We start from the raw sequence: 21530 nt of genomic DNA on the forward strand, positions 1-21530 counted from the left end.
ATTCGTCCTTTAATTAAAAATTGGCTCAATAAGAATTTTACCGTTTTTCAAGATACATTCATAAGTGACACATAAATTTTTACAGTAATAAAATAAATAGTATGAAAAGAAAACATTGAATTGGTAGAGAATCCAGACAAATGGCGGAGCAAAAAATCGATCAGACTCACGTAAAGTTAATAACCATCTGCCCACTAAAAATCTTCCAGAATCCTCTAAACATATTCACTTTTGTTTTATCAGTACCAACTGTAAAATGGTTGATGAGGAGCAGGTCTGGGCGGTTGCTGGAAGCCCTGAGCACCGTAATGACTGGCGAAGGTTTGATGAGGATGCGCAGGGTGCGCGTGTGGTTGCTGCAGACTCGATGGCGGACTGGGAAGTCCAACCCTTCCTGCGGTAGAAATCGGCAGGTTCCACGACGGCGACGAATTTCCTTGGCTTGCTTGTTGCTGCTGTTGCTGCACAGGTGACACGGAACTGATGGGTAGATCCGACGATGTTAACTGGTCAGATGCTGGGTTTGAATTTCCAGAATTCGGACCCATCATGGTCACCAGAGAGTTGGGGGTTGGTGGCAGTTGATGGCCAGTCTGTTGATACGTCGAGGATGTGGCGGCGGACGCAGGAGACACTTGGTGGCTCATGTGAGCGGTGCTGGTAGATGACGTTGCTGGTAACAACGAGCTAGGGTAGGTTACTGGCAGGCCATAGGTTGGGGTAGATCCAACGGATGAGGGTAAACGGGACGAATCCGACGTCAGCTGGTGAGACATCGTGCTGTGGTGTGAAGAGTATAGCTCTGGAACTGAACGCAATTAATATCGATTAGTATAATAGTAATAAACACTACTTTATAGATTTGAATAGATATTAATATGAATCTTTTGCGATTTGAATAGCGTTATATACACTGGCGTCGTTGCAAAAGGAGGTTCTAACATTCTATTTTCATTATGAAGTACGCTTCGTGCTATTTATCGCACGTTTCTTCCTGCGTCATTAGACTCGTAATGAACCTAACGCAGTGTACGATGTGCATAAGTACGTCATTAACTACCTTATAAAGCACCTACTGCCTTCGCAAAGTAAACTAAGTACATACCACATATTATATCCCCACTTTATAGAACTGATGAAACTATCATTATCATTAACAGCATTAAATCTTTTATAAAAAGCCGTGCCCAAATTTCGTTAAATTGCATACTGGAATCAATAATGCCCAATAAAAATGTCTGTCAACGTTTTCATAAAAATATTCGTTTAACATTTATACATCTTGCTTTTTTTTTTTTTTTTTTTTTTCTTGTCCAAAACAATCTTGTTCATTCCAGCAATCATTTTATGCAATGATATAAGTTTTTTATTATAAAAGGAAAAAATGATCGTATGAGTGATCGAGAACGGAAACGTAAAATATATTAAAAGAAACGCGATGGGGCAGCTTTTGAAAATTCCGAGAGTTAACCTTTCGAAGCGCTTTCTTAAATTGGACACTTGAATAAGTGCGAATCGAATTAGTAATTAACAAACCGAAATGTTTAGCTGACGTGATATAAGCGGCAATATCGTAGAAATGGAGCGTGTAAAAGCTTACCTTGGCTCGAGGAGAAGGTGGTGTCGGGCAACGTTTGTCCATGGGGGTGCGGATGCGGATGACTCGGCGGAACAGTGGTAGTGGCGTGCGGATGGGGCGCAGCGGGAGGATGAAGAACGTAAGAGGCCGCCGGATAAGCGACCGAACTGACGTAACCACCGGAAGTGGTCGAGGACAACTGTTTCCTCAGCCTGGCTCGTCGGTTGCTGAACCATACTTGGATCCGAGCTTCCGTCAATTTGGTCCTCTGAGCGAGTTCCTCCCTGGTGTAAATGTCCGGGTACTGAGTCCTCTCGAAAGCTCGCTCTAATTCGTCCAGTTGATGAGCGGTGAAGGTCGTTCTGCTCCTCCTCTGTTTCCTTTTCAAAGGGATTCCCGGCTCGCTCTCGCAGTCGGACCCGGAACTGGTTTTACCTGGAAATTTCATGAATTTTATAGATTCGAGGTATGCGTTTGTAACGATGTTGCATCAGTGTGCAGTTTTAGTTTTTTATCCTGTGCGTCATTTGTGGATTGCGATGAAGTCATCTGCATAAGTGGGTACATGTGTGCGTGCGTATATTAGCGCTGCTTATTGATGACCTGAATTTGCAACTAGAAATTTCTCGATGGTAAGGTGAATGACTAATTATTTTATTCCACCGTGATATTCTTTTACTATAATGACACGTGATTATGTAAATTACTATATGCGACATACTTTGAATTTGTGTTATTAAATGGACAAGTGACCATTTTGAACGAGTTGAAACTTCAGTACTCATAATTTACTCTTCGCATACCCAACTGAGTACACTTGGCAAACGATACGAAGAATATTTTATGCTTGGAATTTCCCAGGTAAAAGTAAGAAATTTTTAGGTTGTAGTACTACAAAAATAAAGAAATGAAAAATATAACTTTTCCTAACTGGATAAGTATCATTAAAATATTATATTTGGTGAGTTAATAATTTTTCGAAACAAGATTGTACGAAGGCAAAAAGTAACGGGTGCAAGAACGAAAATAAGGCAGAGCGGATAACTAGGTCGCGACTAATAACTATTAATTCCCCATGCACGTGTCACCTGCTCAACCACGTCTACCCAGGTGAACGTGTGCCCTGGTTTATGGTTTGTTTTGTCGAACACAACAGTTCAAAGGAACCGCTCTACAGTTCTCATTCTACTGCTTGTTTCACACTTGATTTTACGATTGACTTGTTTGCCACTGTATATTTCGGTAATTTACTTTTGGGCAGGCAACTCCGATTGCGTTTACTTTTACATACCCTATTAACCCGATTCTAAGTAATTCTTCCTACTAACTTAATTTATGCTTTTTCATAGTTATATCTCATTTTTTAAATTAGACTTTCAATCCTGAATATTCTCTCAGCCTCTTATACATTTCGTAATTATTTATTCATTCGGAAACAATTGTCGCGCTCATCGTTGATAAGCACCCCTAGTCTCTTAATATAGCTATCTCTGATTATTATTTTTCGACGCAGATGTACGGCCAGAGTTGGATACCATTTCTATCATGTAGGACATTGATACGTGTTTCAATTTGCAAACGCAAGTTGAAGGATCGTTAACCTCCGAAGGATCGGCAACCTTCTATTCGTTTGCTTGTATTTGAAAATTCGTAATAGCGTAAAGTATTTGGATCGATATAAGTTCGTCATTTTCTCTTAACTAGAATATCATCTGAGACCATATGGTTGTACTCTTGTTTGTCAAATCTTACAGACTGGCAGAGTGCAATTTTTTACCAGTGCGAACGGCAGAGCATACTACTTTTTAGAAAATTGATAACATATTATTAGTGAACGATTAACGAATGATACGAAGCGTATGGCGATAAATAGATGATGGAAACATGAATCGATCGTCTCCTTTTCTAAAGCTACGGGAGATCCTACAAAAATAATTAATTAATCGATCACATTGCAATTTATGGTGTGCTACGGACGTTTCAGTATGCTTTATATTTACTAATTTACAGTGAAAGTTAGTTTCGTACAAGTTTGAGAATTGCACGGTAATGTTTTAACATAATTTGACAGTCAAAGGACTAAGTAGCGTGATAATAGCGTTAACGAAATGTACACAAAATGCGTAATGTAATGTTCCAAGTTCAGAATTATTAACATCGATTGGAGAATTAAATAGATTGTACGAGCAAGAGTGAGTGCGAATACCATAATTTACTCCAAGGACAGTCGATAATTGCAAGAAAAGTGACGAGTGATGACTGATGACTGATGACTGATGACAGTAGAAAAACAAGTTTCGAGATCCTTTCCCCTCAATCGACGAACGTTCACATATACAGTGACACTAAGAATACGTGTGAGTTACTTCGGGTACATTAAATGTTAAAAAGTTTAACATAAACTATGCGTACCTATACAATATGTATTTCATTATTTATACGTCAATAAACTTTTCTATTTCCGCCATTTGGTTATTTGCGCATCGAAACAATAAATTATTGTTATATAGATAACGTTTCGACGATCATTCACTTTCACTTCATTTGTAGTCATTCAAATGCAATGATTAAACAATGATACATTACAATCAATTTTATTATCCGACCTCTACTTTCACTTGGATTTTCTGTTTACTTTTTCCAATACAAATTGCCGCGGGCGAGTAAAAAGTTTGCGGCCGAATAAAATGAAGCCTTTAGAACACTGTCTACACCTGTTATTTCACTATATATTATGTAGCCTAAAACATTCACTCTGAATGTAAATTAAGCTTTATGAACTTTATTACCAACAACTATTATTATATAAAAACAAACTCTTTTGAAACATTTCCCTCTTTCACTTTTTCTACACTGTTACTCAAACGTACGAGGACACTCGCTGTGCATTGGTTATGAATTTTCATTATACATTGTTATTGTTACACAATGTTTATTTTTTAGTAGTATTTCAAAATTCGATACCATTAAATTATACAAATAACTATTTTTATTAGTTCCGAACAATTAAACACACCTTTTTTTTTCTCAGACGCGATATACGCAATAATATTTAGTAAAATTCTCCACTAAGACGAACGATGTCTGAACGGTGTCGAAGAATGAATAAAAATGAAACGCGTGCCATCAGATTTTCGAGTTGGAGTGTACGTGTCCATCCATCTCGACCGCTCTCTGTTCATCAGGTCCCCGCATTCCCGGGGCTAGCTAAAAAACGGCGGGTCGGTCGCATTTTTAGATTATCGTAGATTCATCATCGCGGGGCCGCGAAAGCCGAGAGACGGATGACACGGTTGTAAAAAGAAACGAAGCTGTTTCTTCCGGCGAACGGTCCGCCGCGCGTCTTGAAATCGTCGACTGGCATTACACGGGCCGCGACTAATCGGCCGACGACGCTTGACGCCGGGACGCCCCGCGTTCATGCCCATTCGACACGGACTCTATTCCGGGACACGGACCCGCTTCATCCCCCTTTCTGTCTTGCATTGCACAGCACCGCGCTGCTCTCTTTTTCTCTTTCTTTCTTTCTTTCTCTTCTACCCCCTTCGTTTCTATTGTCATTCTCGCGTGACAGACGAATGAAACATTTTGTTATTTTATGGAAAAATTTGTGCTTAATTTCACAAGATTTGAAATTTTCGGCTTGATTGATAAAAAATGCAAAAAAGGATAATTGATTTTAAAAAAGATTTATTAGCAAGAATTTTTAAAGAAACAAGGTAGCCTTGAACGAGGTATAATAATTGTTAATCCAATTATACCTGTAGAATTCTTTTGAAGGAAACGCACATTGATCAGGCCTGTTTTCATTTAAAAGTAGAAATCCGATATGGCGAATTTGCAAAATCATGAAAGAAATTACATCTTTCATAGGACTAAGCGGTCCCAAGCGGCTAGTAATTACCAAACTTTCAAACCCCGCATTACCTCAGAGGGTTGAAAGATTGCTAGGTTGCTCGTCGACACGATTCTGCACCGTGGACCAGGAGACATCGACCAGTTCACGGCACGCATTCCTCTCGCTTTTATAACAAATAAGAAACTTGAAAAGAATTAGATGAAGAGTTCAATTTTCGTTTAATCTCCCCGTTATCACTGATATTTAGATGAATTTTTAGTTATTAACTATTGGCTAATATGTGTATACATAGAATTCCGATTTCCTATTTAAATCACTTGTAAAAGCTTTATTCCTACTGATAAGTTAAAATAGAACGGAGAAACTCTATTCTCAGAGCAGTTTAGCGTAAGTGGATACGAGCGTTCAATGGTCGGCGCCTTTTCAGGTTTCTCACCCCCTGTCCCCGTGGTAACACGTTGTTTCTGTCCTGCTCTTTTTGTTTTGAAAGGGCACCCAACCATCGGGCTGATCGACTTACAAATCTACGAACAGTTTCTTCTGGTCGTTTTGCTCTTTCATCTTTGCCGACGAGCATTTTCAAATGAGCCCATCGATGGTTCACTATCGGCAGCATTCACAAGGTTTCAGTTTGTCTTGTCGCAAATCGGAATTGAAACGATCCTTTTAATTTATAGAGAAAGAAAATGACAAGCTTGTCAGAAATTTTCCAAATTTTTTAACTTTCTATATCTACAATTTTTTCTAACCTGTTCTCTTTTTAAAAATGTGTAACATTTTAGCTTTTCTACATTCTCGATTTTCCAATATGGAAGTAAGTACCTAGAAACAAAAGTGGACACGGAAAAATGTAAATATAAAAGCCTTCCAACGATTGTATTTAGTTCGTATTTAAATATAACAATTTCAAATTGTTCAAAGTCACCGCCTTTTCCACAGAGTTATCAAGAATTTGATCGACTATCGAGAAAAAAGAGAAACTAAGCGACATAAGGGAAAAAATGGAGCGCATTCACCCGGCTCGATGATTTCGTGCATCCGATTCGATACCACCTACCGAACGTTTCGGACGTGTATGTGGGCATGTACCGGGCGGCGAGGAAATTACAGAGCCGCGGCCAGGCTACCGACTGTTCGCAGAGGCGAACGAGAACCGGTAATTTCGAAGATCCAGAAACGCGCGGCTGATTAATGCGCGACCATTTAATTTATTCATTCACCGTTTCGAGATCGTGCACGGATCCTTGGTGGTCTAACGCGAACAGCTGACGTAGGGGCGTATCGGATTCTCGGATCTATAATATATTATATATTTCCATCTAGTTCGTTCATTCGCGACTATTAAACCGTGTTTTGCGTCTATTCTACGCGTCTTCTACCCTTTTTTAGCTTTGGACTTGATATACCTTACCTACCGCGTATGCATACAGTTTAGGGGGACACTGGAGTGTCAAATGTGGACGATCGTTCGTATGTTGCAATGAAATAGATGAATGGAGATGAAGATCTCCTCAAATCTTTTTTCTTAGTATTTTTACCATCTATTAATATAGCGTAATTATCATTTATTAATATCATTAGTATGTAATAATTTTCGTAACATTTCAAGTGGCACCCGGCCACTTTGAATCGGTGGAAACCCGTTTTCATGCACAGTCTTTCTTCCAGCTTAAGATCGACGCGAAGTCAAGGGTGCACGAAACGCGGGGAAAAGCAAGAATGAAGGAAAACGGTTTTGCACGGTAGCGAGGATACTCTTTTTTTTGTATCTTCAGCGATGATTAAAGAGCCCCGCAGTAAAGTTTCAGCACCGAGCGCGAATTAACTGCGAACTACTTGCTAAGCTCCACTTTTGATCCCCTTCGTAATTTCCTGCGTGGTAATATTCTCTCCGTTGGGATATTACGTTGCCCAGGAAGCTGTTGCCTTAATGGTCATTTTTCTCGCGGACAAGTCTCCGTTTTTCCCGACTGTTCTTTCGCTTTTGAAAATCGCTGCTGAATTTTCTGACCACGATCGCGCGGAACGTCGCGTGAGAATTTTCTAAATCGATACTCGACCGATCAAGTTTCTGACAAACGAGGCACCAGATAAATTATACCGTAACCATAAAAATATCTTACAAAGAAGATATCTGTATATTTAAATATTTTAACATTTTTATATCCCGTAAAATTAAGAATGTAGTTGTTATGTAACTGCTGTTACTTCAAACTTATTGTAACTGAAAAATCCATGGATGCTTAAGATCAGGTCGTTTAAATCGGAAAGATATAGGTATACATATTTTGAAAGATAAATAAAAATCGTAAGTCCCAAGACATGTAATTAACTGACGTTTGAGAATTTAGTAATGGATTAAATTTAAACGGTCCCTTGACTAAATAACGCGAAGAATAATGCGGTCCTGTTTGCGAACCATATTAGGGAATGCAAAAAAAGGCGGCTGATTCAATTTCGAGAGATTTCGCGTAACGAGAGCCCCGAGGACCAAATTATGAGCCGATGTTGTTATAATCTAATTTTGCACGGTGGCGCTGTTACGGGAATATTTGCGAGACGCTAATTCACTGATTCAGCTGGATCATCAATCTTGGTCAGGCCAGCTGGGGAAGAGACACCGAGTGTCCGGTCCGCGCTTGATCGGGAGGAGTTTTTGTCAAAGCGATTGGTAAGGAACTCGCCGTGTTAAACATGCAATTTTACTTCTCAAAAGTTATTCGTAGCGAACTCCAAATTTAGATGTTATAGTTGTCAAACAGTCTACAAATCTTTAAACATATATCTCTATGTATGTCTCTGTTGCGCTATTTTAGCTAAATAAATCGTTAATATCACGCCACGAATGTGAAATGTGACGGACGACAAATACAGAAGAAATGATAATATTAATCTCAAGACTTACCGTCGCCTAGTTTAGCCTCGTCTTCAGGATCGCGACCTCTGAGAAGCCTGGATATCGCGGAGACGCTCGGTGCGCTGGTCCTATCGCAAATACCCTCTTTGATCAAGCGATCTCGAATTTCCCACGAGAAAATTCCCGGATTGTCGCGTTTGTACTCTTCGATTCGTGCCTCAACTTCCGGCGTGGCCACCCTGGGCTTGCTACCACCGATCACTCCTGGCCTGATACTTCCGGTCTCTTGATATCGATTCAAAATCTTCGATACGCATCCGTGCGACACCCTCAGTTGCCTATTTAAATTAGAAATTAAATAAAACCCTTTACTTCCTCTTCTTTTAAATGGTTCTTTTTTTAGATACTGATATCTCCGGTTGATTTTTTTTTTTTTTTTTTTTTTTCTGTGCGTTCAAGAATCTAGTTCGTTATCGAAGAGTCGCGTGAAATTTTATGTTATCTATCGGAAGTTTTACCTTGAAATAACGCAAGGTCTGACGCCTGCAGCCGCCATCTCGACAATTTTGAGACGAATGTGATTCGGTAGCGGTCTACCGTTTATAAAAACACCGCCCAGCTGATTGACGCGCCCTTGACCTGGTATCGATCCTAAATCTGCGACAAAGATTATGCAAATTAACGCTCGAGTATAATCAAGTACTATTTTAAAAAATGTCCTTATTTTCACTCTCGACTTAATTAACGCATTCGCTTTAATCTAGCACATTTCAAACTTGTTAATAAATTAACACTTGTACTAAATTATTTGAATCATATGTCGGGTTCAGTTCGACACAGGACTGCAAAGAGTTAAACCATATTCTGCTTTTTTCACAAAAGGGGTGAATGTATCGAAATCAATATCGCATAAATAAATTAAAATAAAGGTTATAACAATAATATTTGTTGAAATGCTGAAAATGATATGAATTTTTTAGTAGTAGTATTTGCGTTGTTTCCAAGGAATTAATGTTTTGCGTGGAATTTTCGATTCTTCGACAAACAGAAAGTTCGAATGAAGAAATTGACGTTTACACGTTACGCGAACAAGCAGTTCGGCATGGAAAAATGGTGTGGGGGATCTCCATCTGTTTTCACCCGTCATTTTCGAGAATATTCCAAGCATTCCCTTTCTGGCCAGATAAAATTCATCGATCGAAGGTCGATTGCAAAACCGCGCGGATCTTTTGTCTGCGCGCGCCCGCGAACAAGTCGAGAGAACTGTTACTCGGCGGGGAATAAAGAGAAACTCGGATCCATCGTTTCACTTCGCGGTGTATTTCCTGTGTATTCCACCTTGACGGCAAGGAAAATAACGATAAGGCCAATGAATCCGCTTAACAATAAAAGACTTACGACGCGACAGTACCACTGATAGCGTGCAATTTGTCAGCCGCTCTACGTACGTACACGTATATACATATAGAAACCATGTACGACCATGTTCGGAATTAATTATTCCTCATTGTTTGCGATTTATTCGCGTCGAAACTCTCAGCACGTGGTTCCAAGAGCACTTGAGAAATCCTTGGGGGATCCTTGGAAACATTATTCACAGCCTCGGATTACCTGGGATTATGTCCTCTCTAATGCGATTGATAAACAGAATCGGAGAGTTGATAACCTTAAGATCAAAGTTCAAACCTCGCGCTAACCTAGATCTAGTTTCCGTAGTCAGCGAATTTTTCGCTCGCCCCGAGAGCCTTGAATCTGCGTTAAAAACGCAGCTGTTAATTCGAACGTAACAGAGCCTTTGTTTTTTTTGCGGCGCAAGTAAGCTTCCAGCTGAATCGTGGCCAACATTACGGCAACTTTGATCGATCGCGATCGGAACGCGCAAGAAGCGTTCTATACGCGAGTGTGAGGCCTTTTTGCCGTGTAGTAACGAGAGGAAAAACTAGGTGGCCAATGACGATGAAACGTACTGACCGCCGATGCGAGACATCGCGGGAGAAAAACGGATTATCATTATTGTTGTCGGCCGTTTAATATTCCGAGATCCACTCATTTCGTAATTATCCGCGCGAGCAACGGTGGTATTCATTTGAAAAAAATTCTTCACACGCTCGAGTAGACACTTCGAGCGTAATTACATATGTTTTTGCCGGTCACATTAGCAATGACAGTCCGATTCTTACTGGGTTTTTCTTTTTTCTTTCACGATCAAGAACTTTTAATAGATACTTTTCGTAACGTACTAAGCTACGCAATAGTTAGGAATTTCAAGGGATCGACGAAGGATCTCGATGGATTTAGGAAAAAATTGTACAAGAATCAGGTGATTTTTGGAAATATTGTTTAGCATAGAAAATGTTTTTAATATATTCCTGGCCCCGATACTAGAAGATTTAAAGATTCCCAATAAGGCAATAAAGGAGAATGAATCTTGATGAATTTGATAAGATATTGATGAAACGTGACTGAATTTTTAAAGATATGTTATAGTTAAATTATACGTAGGGGGACAGAAGGGGGTGAACGTGTACCTACAAGTGGTCGCGGTCGTTGGCGAGCAACGAACAAACGCCCGACTTTCCTCGCTTTCAAATACTTTTTCTCCGTCGCGTTAGAAATTTGCGAGTTTTACGCGGGAACGGCAACGCAAACCGCAAGTCCGATTCTTCGAAGTGGAAAATCCGCGAAAAAACGTGATCGCTTAACAATGTCGCTGAATAGAAATTGGCCGGTTTCTCACGGTGCCGATCGCTCGGGAATCGCGTCACCTTGACGGGCGAAGAAGAACGAACCGACGAATCGACGTTCACGTAACGAACCAACGGAGGGAAAAAAAGAACCCTTGCGAGCGGATCGAAAAAACGTCGGTTTCGATTGCGCAGAATCAGTTGCATAACCCGAGCTATGCATCGAGTGCACTCGCCGGCTGAAAAACGGCGAACGGAACGTACATGTTTTGCTCACGATCCCTCCAGCTCAAGAGGGTGGAAAAAATTTCCGCTGCTAATTATTTCGCTAATTGGACTGATTTTTCCTCTATACCGATGGTTGCAACTGGAGATTTGAATCGTTATTTAGAAACGGAAAGACTCTTCTTTGTCCAAATTCTCTTAGGCAAGAAAATTATCTCTAAACCCTATTTTTACGGGGGTATCTCTCTATCGATAGGGCAAAATTACAAGAAATTCAAATCTACCGTAGAAAAAGTTGAACATCTTCTTTATTATTTTATAAAATAAAATAAGGAAAGATGATATATGCACAATTTAATTTTACTGCCTGCCTCTCGTGGTAATCATTCCCAGATATTATTATATTATTATTATAGTGATTATAGAATTGTTTAGAAAAATATCTGATTTCGATTATCACCGACATCACCACTTATTTCTCGATGTTAATTGTCATCTCTCCCACAGAGATTTGGTTCGCATTAAACTGTTTACGCGATCATAGAAATTTTCTCAATCGGAAACTGCAATTACACGAATTCCACGAATCTCCTGCGAGTAACTAGAAAACCTTGTGATTACTGTTATTATTGCACAAGTGCCAACAAGAATGAAAAAAAAAGAAAAATGAAAATCGCAGAATCGTGAATGAAAACGTCCACCATTTCGTTCGTCACTCCATTTCCATTGAAGTCGTCCTAGCAATTAACTTCCAATAAAGGAAGTGAAGCTTCCGAGAAATAAATAGTCGAACCCCCGGCTTTTACGTCTCGCGGTACCTGCCGACGCCGTTCCAGCATTCTATAAAATAATTAACGACCAGTCGATAGAACGTGCGCGCGTAATTACAAATACGCATCCACGGTGTTATTAATCTTCCAAGAATATTTAATTACGCGTCCCACGTGCGTTAAACGCTTCCATTTTACGTATAAGCCGCCGCGTACGATTCGGTGAGTAATTGTTGCATACAATTAAACTAGTAGCTAGTGCGTAATGTCAGACACTGACAAATGATCGTCTACTCTGCGCGCAAACAACAAAACAAGAATGAAAAATTCAACCAACGACCTCCTCGTTTGCGTTCGAATCGTACTCTACCATTACTTATTTCATTCTTACCTCTTGGGATGGACGTTATTTCAGACTTTTCGATGAACGAGTAACCTTGACTACTGGGAGCTAATAATTTAAAAATGCATTTGTTAATTCTTCAGATTTCTAATACTAGAGTTTTATTTAAGATTCTTTCCCGATTTTCTGTATTTTTGATTGGTTCATTATATTTGAAATCGAACGCGTAGAAAAAAGTAGTAATTTACGAGGTCACAAAGGAGGGACCGAAGGTCTGCTTTGGAAAGTCTCGAGGAGAACTGTTCGGCATAGGCGATTTTCCAGCCACGACAATACAAGCCCCATACTTCGACTACCTAGAAGGTGAAAATCTATGGTGAATTACCTTACGTGCCACTGTAATTATTAGAATTCAAATCGTCATTAATTCGATTCGCATTATTCTTTAATTTAAACAAACACAATATTTTTAACTAAAATAGTAGATTACTACGTTTAAAATTTTTTTATACTATGCGGTACGTATTATGTATTGTGATCTTGTGAAACTCTCATCAAACTAACAAACTGTGGAACAACAGAAAAATCGTGGAAATATTCGTAGAATAATTTACTAAAGTTAAATTTGATCAAAAAGTGGATCTTAATTATGAAATGCTAAACTGATTCTTAATTCACACGTACATACGCACAGATCTCGATATAAGGATTCGAAATTCGTCTCAAAAACGTATACTTTCAGGCGCTGAATGAAGTAGATGGCAAAAGCTGTCGACAATTTCCTTTTTTTTTTCTTTTTTTTTATGAAAGAAAAAAGAAGGCAGCGAATTGTGTAAAATCGGGAAGCTATTATAAGGAGTAGTTTAACAGCGACGGTAGAACCGTTCAAAAAATATAGCTCGTTATTTACAACACCTATTAATGGTAATGTTCCGGTCGTTTCGAGTCAGGTAAGGTTATATATCAATGGCCTGTTTAAAATCTTGCAGGACATCCAACCGGTCGAATCTGGAAGACTTTACTGTCATCAGGGCAGTTGTAAAAGTTCAACTCGCAATGTATCGCAATAGAAATGTTGTGTTTTAGTTCAATTTACTTTTCACCTCTACTTGCCAAGTTGTAAACTTTCTTCGCAACTTTTCTAATTTCTAGCATTAAGTATAAGTATTAAGTTGCATAAGATTCTGTACTCGCTACAAATGCAATCATTGTTTTGTGTAAGATAATAAATGGAAAAAGATTCAATGGTAGGCAGGATGGTTGAAGAAAGGTCCTCCTCTTACCTTGAAAAGGGTATCCAGTGAAGCAAGGTCGCATCATCGAGAAATTAGTGGTCACCGTCATCTCAGCGCGGGCCGCGCCACCAGTCTTCCTCTCACAAAACGCCACAAAAAGCCCTGTCACACCACTGTTAAACCCCTATATCCCGAGACGAGTATACCACTGATCACCTCCGAAACCAGTCTCTGCGTAACCTTTGCGTAACAGCGTGTAACGACGAACGAACACGGTGTATATCGATGCCCCCCAACTTCGCCCAAGAAACTGTCACTCGGTGAGTTAAGTTAATCACTGTGTGTGTACGCAGTAGTTCCACCGCGTCGATCAGGACCAGCCGGATGTCTGCGCGGGATCCAGCTTCCCTTTTGCACCCACTCCTCTCCTTTCCCGTTGGTTCGCGATCAGACACCTGTCCTCTTGGAAGCGCAGTCCTTCGACGGTTCAGCTGGACCTCGACAGATCGGCTTCCTGATCCTGACTAGCCTCTACGACCACTCGCCACCGGGGTAACTAACGGTTGGCCACTCCCATTCCGGTCTTCGCCAAGGTAGACGATGGTGGGAACGCTGGCTTCGAACTCACTCGAAGCCGGTTTACTCTCCGCGTTCAAAGCTAAGGAAAATGTGCTACGGCCACTTTCGTACCTGTTCCTTCGGTTTCGTCGACCAATCCACGATCCAAGTGGCCTTCCATGGTCGCGCCCCTGATGGCACGCCCAGCGGCGCACGAGTGGAAATAAACGGGAACCTCCGCGGAGACCATGCTGCCTCTCTGCTACCAGCGCTTCTTTTTTCGGTACGCCGTGGAGGGGATTCGATTCGTGACGAAGACGGGGGTTTTCAGCTAGGTTGGCTGTCGCCCGATGATGGGCGAGAGGGTGGTTGCTGCGAATTCGATGGGGACTGTTAGATTTTTATATGTTCGATTTTTTATAATTCGCTACATTTTTAATCTTTTTAATACGAAGAAATGAAATACCTTTTCAGCATTTATATAACGCATTTGTATAATATAATATATAATTCAACCAGTAAATAGAGTTGAAATGTCCTTTATCACAATTTAAGCAACGATCCTTTAGTACTTGAAGCTTACTCTCGTTTTCTTGAATTGGCCGTTTTACCAGCCAATCCGGCAACTATTTCACCCTCGCGACGGTATTTATTGTAACATTGCTAGATTTTTACATTTTCAGTTAGACTCCAGGGGGTACCGATAAAAAATTGCTAACAATATAATATATACGTACGCTCTTTTAACGAATCTTTACATGTTACAAGCTTGGATTCGATCGAAATTCGAAACTGTTGCGAGAGTCGAACAGCGCAGTCGACCGGGAACGACCAAGTTAAGCAAGCGGCGAGAGCAAATAACGCGATTCGCTTCAAGCTGTTCTTTAGTTGCGGATATAGGCTATTAACGTATGATCGTAGATCACCGAACTTCTAACTTTTCCTTCTCGGGAGCATGCGAGCATGTTTTCGCCAGTATCAGTATAGACGTCTTTAAGCAGAACTATGAACATTTTATCGAGAAAGTTTCCAAGAAAAGAACCACCCTTAAGAAGATAATAACTCTTCCAAATTCGTTAACAAACATATCCGCAACATATCAGTAGTGGTCATGAAAAATGTTCCTCTTTAGTTAATATCTCAATATACGTATACTAACCTCTATACCCATTTTATCAAAGATATATCCGTAAAAGGTAAATCCATTTCGCAAAAATAGTCACACCCTCTCGTTTAAATAAAGGGAACGAAATTTGTATACGATGAAAGATAGAGTTTGAATTTTCAATTGGAAAATTCTTCCATTCAAAAAAATCATCGAAATTTCATTTCAAACGGCGTAGACGAAACTCGACTTCGATTATCCAGGAGCGTAGCGGCGATTCGTTCCGTGAGAAACGTCGCGGAACGGGAGGAAAAGCCCGGTAGGAAAAAAGAGGCGGTAGGAAACGGGGCTGGCATTGTTCCAAGAGAAGACTCTCTAGTCTTCCTCGGCCGCTGATGTCCCATCAATGTTTATTATCGCCGGTGTTTGTGCGCGCAGTGCGTTCCGTAGCGCGAGGATGGCCAAACAGAAGGCGGGCGTAGCGAGCGGAGCGTACCGAGGCCACGGGCAGGGGGTGGAAAAGCGGAAGGAAACCGGGAAGGCGGCCGGCCACCCGGGGTGATCGTTCTGGCCAAGTAATACGGCGTTACTTTTAACAGAGCTGCCCTGGTCGACGGTGCCCCGCGGCGAGGACAAAACAAACTCCCTAATGTCTTCATGCTACTCATCGTCGGGCCGTCTTTCACACGGGGGTGAAGAGAGTGCCCCCGACAGCCCTTGTCCCAGGCTAGCTGCCGGCCAGTTGGTAGCTCGTTCGAGGATTACCGCACCGGCGAGAGGCTGGAGGGTTGATGGCCAAGGTCGCGACAGAGATCGTCACGGTATCGTCGGAATATCGCTGATGGCTGTACCGTAAAGAGAGGAGAATTCAACGGGGGATGGATGAAGACGTAATTGATTTACGGGGATACCGTCCTGGTTACCGGCAGGACCTGTTTGCGTGTTTGTTTTCGGGGCTATTGGATGTGACAAGAGACGCCTCCTCCAACACCTTTCTACTTCTTCGGTATTATCGAGATGGAACCTGTATAATCTACAATGTTACTCTAGTGATTCTCTGTGACGTGTACATCGGAATATGGATCCCGTCAGGTTAAACCGTTAACAAGTAGTTGAATATTTGAAATTTCATAAATATTCCTATTAGTATTGTATAATATTAGGCCTTTAGTGTTACATAACGTAGATTTTTCACGAAGTTGCTGCTTAATATGTTCCATTTAATGAAGATTTCATACCAAAGAAGTGAAAAACAAAATAATATAATGCTATTACGAGTAGAAAAAAAGTTATCATTCTGTAATTCTTAATTTCAAGTAGAATTGTTCCAAATAAAGAGGGTCCCTCTATTCCTAATCCGCAGCCCTATCCTAGATAACCACTGCGTGCAGCACCTGTTTACAATTATCTCTCGTCCAATTATCAATCCGTATCGCTGGTTACCGTGGGGGTATCATCTAAAAAACCGTGTGGCAACAGCAGCGGTATGAAACCGATCCCGATATAATATCGAAGGCAAAAAACAGCAGGTCCGGCTGACGTAAGTGTGAAACGGCGGCGCGAAAGATACGTATCTGGTCTCATGGCGAGCCATGAAAAGGGGGCGTAGTCAGGAACCCGCAAATAAATGCAAATTGCTTCAGACCTCCGATCCGCCTACCTGACAACGAAAACAACAGTCCCGGAACACCGTTACGCCGTAAATAATCCACCCCCTTCGAGCATCGAACCCCTTCTTCCTCTTCTTCCTCTTCTTCTTCTCCTTCTCCTTCTTCTTCTTCTTCTTCTTCTTCTTCTTCTTCTCCGCGCTCTCCCATTCACTGCGAAGGGCTCGATGTGTAAATAAGGGATCGTAAATATCCGGCGAGACGGTATAATGGATCGACATGAAGACGCGGTTCGATGCTAGATCGTAAATCATCGTTACCCCGAGCTTCCGTGGAATCGACGACGACGACCGGTGACGATCGAAGAAATTGCGGTTTCTCGACGTTCAATGCTTGCGGTTTCGAGCCGTTCATTGTTGGTAACGTCGATTCCGGTTATTGTTACCGATTGTTTGCCATCGAGGCACGATAGTCATTGGGAAAATTGAAGGGAACAGGTGGAGCGAAAAATGAAGAAAATCCTTGCTGTGTTTAAAGGAATATTGATGAGCTGAGCGATGGATGCAGGGATATAGGGGTAACGCAACGAAACCTTGAAAAGTAATTAAAATTAAACTGTTATTGCGTACTACGGCATGGAAATTTCTTGTTTCGTCATTATATTATATTACAAGGTCAGGAAAATAGAAAAATCAGAAAATATTTTGTATCTTCAAATTTTGCGATTGTATTTTCAAGAAAAGAACACGCGATTAAAATGATATGATAATGCTGGATGTCGACTCCATTAAAAAGAAGAGTTCGAAGGATAATCGAAGATAAAATAGCACTGGCGAAACTGCTCCGTTCGTTTGGCCAGACCACTGGAAGCCATCGAGATTTTTGACGGAACACAATGAGATCGATCTCGACACGATGGGCTATGCAGCGCCTTCCAAAAGGAGTTGATTTTTTGCTAGCAAACAACCCGACTGTCGAAGATTCTTTGTCGGTCCACAAGAACGGAATTCAATGCGGGTTTGACGAGGATGTTGACAGATTCGCGGCACCGAGACCGTAGGGGTTCTCGACGATACATACCCCGGAGGCGTTGTCGATAAGTATCGACTAAGTAGTCAATCTCTTTTCTTCGTCAATAGGTAACTCGATGTCTTCAAGATAATTCATGAGGTTCAATAAATATTTCCAGAACAGCGATGATGATTTCTTGCCTTTATTTGAAACGTTGTAAATATCTATAAACATTTAAGCAGATGTTTTGATGAAGTATTGACCGATTAGATATTTAGATTCGAAGGAAATTATATTGTATGCGTCGAAATTACCATCCCATTTCGATGTTAATAACAGACAGTGAGATTAATTAATACATTACATTTTTAATCCCGCTTTTGTCTTTAATATGTACATTGACTAAGAACATCGAATGTATAGCTTTTTAATTATTGCATAATAACTTTTAACATTCATTGTCCGTTGAAAAGCAATAAATGTGAAAAAAGTGTTCCCCCATAAATTCTCTATATTCTGTTTCAACTGTGTCGCAAAACGCATTTGAACAATAATCAAAGACAAAGGAATCAATCCGTGAAGCTCGTTCACTATTGCGAACAAGGAATAAGAGAGGAAATTGTTACCCCAGTAAGTGACAAGAGTCGTGTCAACATCACAGCAGCAACCCTTCGATTAGTTGCACTTTCCAGCTTCTGCCAGGATAGACTCAAAGCAACCTCGTCAAGGATGTTGACGGCTGGCCAGCGGGATGCCCTGTAAACCAGAAAACTTCCACGGAGATGAAAAAGCTCCTGAAAATTCTGCGTCTTAGTCGGAAGGCGAGTTTCGGTCGCGTTCAAGCCTAACTTTTGGCCACTTCTCGTCACGAACCGTGTCGTGCTGATCGTCCAGGAAATAAGTCGGGTCCCCTTTCATCGCGCAGTGGCGTAACAAAACTGTTCCGGAAGCGTAGTGGAAGGTACACGAATTTTCTAATTGAACTGTTAGCTGCTTCGTATACATTATCAAAAGTTTCGCGGTATTTCATTTATAGACATATTTTTAACCATAAGTAGTTCTAGTTTCTAGTTCTACAATTATTAAATTGTTGTTTAAAACATAAAGTCAATTTTAGCTAAAAATAGGAAACTTTTTATTCTCCTGTACAATTTATGTATCTTTTGCATATAATCCACTGCAAACATTTAAAGCTACAAATTGAAAACCACTTTTGGCGTCCTCGGAATTTCTATTCCAGTGGACCCATAGAAGTCGCCGTTTGCAAAATCTTGACGAGAGAAATTGAAAAGAGGAAAGGAAGGAAGTGCCGGGCACTTCATAAAGGTTTCGCAGGTCGGTCCCAGGTCCGATCGTAAATAAATCTAACGCAGCTCGAATCGGGCATTGTGCGAGAATATTTTGTCGCGAAAAGGGACGAAGGAGGGCATGATGGCTATACGAGGATGGCCGTAAACTCATAATTCCTGATATACAACCCCCGGGATCGGCTCTGATCGTTCAGCTACGAGATATACGTCAGCTTTTAACGCGTAATTACCGCGTTATTACTCGTTCATGATCGAAATTCCTCGTCTATGGAAGAGTTGCAACACGAACGTGCTTCTCAACATTCGATCGGAGTCAGACTGCTTTCGTTAGGGAATTCTGCACTTTGTAACCATTTTTTGTATATTTTATTAATATTTTCTGACTCGAGCAAGCACGTACGTGCACTGTTTATTGCTCGCTAAACATACAAGTTTTCATTTTTAGTGTTTTTATTTGCATATACCATTTAGAAGTATCGACTTTTTTGTAATCGTTATCATTATAAAGGACTTAAATCAGTTTGTCTGTGAAAATGTGAACAGCTAAACCAGCCCAAGTCAATCTTTCTGCGAAATTTAATATCATCTCATAAAATGAAGGAAAACTAGTAAAAAAAAATGATGCAAAAAATATTATAAAAGAAGCAAACAACATAGTTGAACTAGTTTTTCTCTGAGATACTTGCAGAATTTCAATTGCTAAAGAGTTAAGTTGAAAGTTTCCAATATGATATTTATAGCTGGAATTATTTTCGACTAATTACACAAAGTTGGTAAATGGCGAATAAACGCAGTCACCGGTACTCAGTGTCGCTGCAAAACTTTCGAAACGTGTTAATCTGTCGGATTTGCTACGCGCCGTCGATTCGGTGAAATCTCCTCAGAACAGTTGCCATTTGGCCCGAAAAATTGCACTGCTCTTCCGGTTTCTATAAATCTGCAATCGCGGGTCTCGTTAATTGCAATTTCTACGTTGAACTTCTTGTCCGATGCCTTTTTCGCTGGCTCACTTCTCCTCTCGCGGGTGCTTGAATAATCAAAATTAATATACAATTGTCTGCGTAACTGCGTCCAATAATGTGGACAAAACGTATAATTACAGACACATTGAGTCTTCGAATTACGCGATTAATTGGTTTCGAATTTTTCGTGTAAGTCGATAAATTGGTGTAATAATAGTAAAATCGGACCATATTTAAATAAATATTCACCCATCTTCGCAGTTTCAAATTACTTGGGTCGTTCAATTGATTGCTCTTCTTCCGAAAAAAATCTTCTTTTCACATTTCCACTGAATGGCTGTTAATCAAACTAACGGAATCATCTTTCTCTGGAATCAAGTTTAATTCTTTGCTCATTTCTTATTCCATACAATATTTTAAACAGCTTTAAAAATGTTGTACTCTTTTCTTTTCTTACTAGATAATTTCGAAGAAATATAATTTCACAGGAAAGAAACTTGGAATTCTGGAACTTGTGTAAATTGATGGAAAAAAATGTTACCGGAGGCACCAGGATTGTCTGAATGGGAGCACGTGACAGGCCTCCTGTCTGGGTTCTCTACTTCCTCTAAATGGAACGCTGTCCTTCGCGTGTAGGCGGTAAAATCTCGTCGTAAAGTCATCGGATCGTAAACTCATAAATATTCGTCATCATCGTTCATAATCCTTATTGTTGACATTGAACTGGGCCCGGTTGTATCCGTGAAAAAAAGGGTCAGCCCTTTTAGAGCGGGACAGAAAACTCTTGTCGAAACGAAACGACCATAACGCGACAGAAACGGCACGAAGGAAAAAAATATCCGTGGTACCTGATTTTCCTCTCTTTTCCCTCTTCGTCCATCTCTGGCTCCTGTTCTTTCGCAAAATTTACGATTCTGATTTTTTGCTCGCACGCTTAACAACTGAAACGTGGCAGCTACCACGAGTTCTTCAAACTGTTTTTGCACTTTGAAAATCCTTTCAAAGAAAAAAGAAGTTGAAAAAAGGAAATAGCATTCGGGTTAGAACGCTTCAAGTTTCCTCCTTTTTTCCTGCAACTCGTTATGGTAGAAAATTACCAAGAGTTACAGTTAATATTAACCCTCTCTTAAACATTATAAAATATAGACTATATCTATTGCACAAGATGATGCGATAGTTCTGTAGCAGCGCTTATCATTTTCGTCCAACAAGTATAAATAATAGCTGAAATACCGTGTGAAAGACAAGCACCTGCAGTTCCTCTCAACTGCAAAGGATTCGTTTTAAAAGGAAAGCAACCCCTTGCACTCTATGAAACGTGGATTAATACCGCAGGATTTGTTTAATCTCTGTTACAGCTCCGACTATCGTTATCGATGCTCGTTAATCACCAATTACTCCGTCATTCTCGTAACACATTCTCGT

General features: G+C 40.5%; 1 protein-coding gene across 1 annotated transcript; it reads right to left on the minus strand.

Annotated features, from left to right (window-relative positions):
• Positions 1-239: 239 nt before the first annotated feature.
• Positions 240-13715, minus strand: LOC143432198 (segmentation protein paired-like). Its single transcript, XM_076908960.1, has 5 exons — positions 13601-13715; positions 8814-8952; positions 8344-8633; positions 1601-2014; positions 240-808 (listed from the first exon to the last, which is right to left on the minus strand). Exons 1-5 carry the CDS (start codon positions 13659-13661, stop codon positions 240-242), a joined length of 1473 nt encoding a protein of 490 aa, XP_076765075.1. The 5' UTR covers positions 13662-13715.
• Positions 13716-21530: the final 7815 nt, after the last annotated feature.

This window comes from Xylocopa sonorina, unplaced genomic scaffold, assembly GCF_050948175.1.
Source record: "Xylocopa sonorina isolate GNS202 unplaced genomic scaffold, iyXylSono1_principal scaffold0059, whole genome shotgun sequence".
Taxonomy (NCBI): domain Eukaryota; kingdom Metazoa; phylum Arthropoda; class Insecta; order Hymenoptera; family Apidae; genus Xylocopa; species Xylocopa sonorina.

Bases quoted from the DNA above. Each gene is read 5' to 3' on its own strand.
- LOC143432198 (XM_076908960.1), bottom strand. From the start codon at position 13,661: ATGACGGTGACCACTAATTTCTCGATGATGCGACCTTGCTTCACTGGA. The intron at 8,953-13,600 runs GTAAGAGGAGGA...TCTTTGTCGCAG, and splicing joins CACTGGATACCCTTTTCAAG to ATTTAGGATCGATACCAGGT. The intron at 8,634-8,813 runs GTAAAACTTCCG...TAATTTAAATAG, and splicing joins AGACCTTGCGTTATTTCAAG to GCAACTGAGGGTGTCGCACG.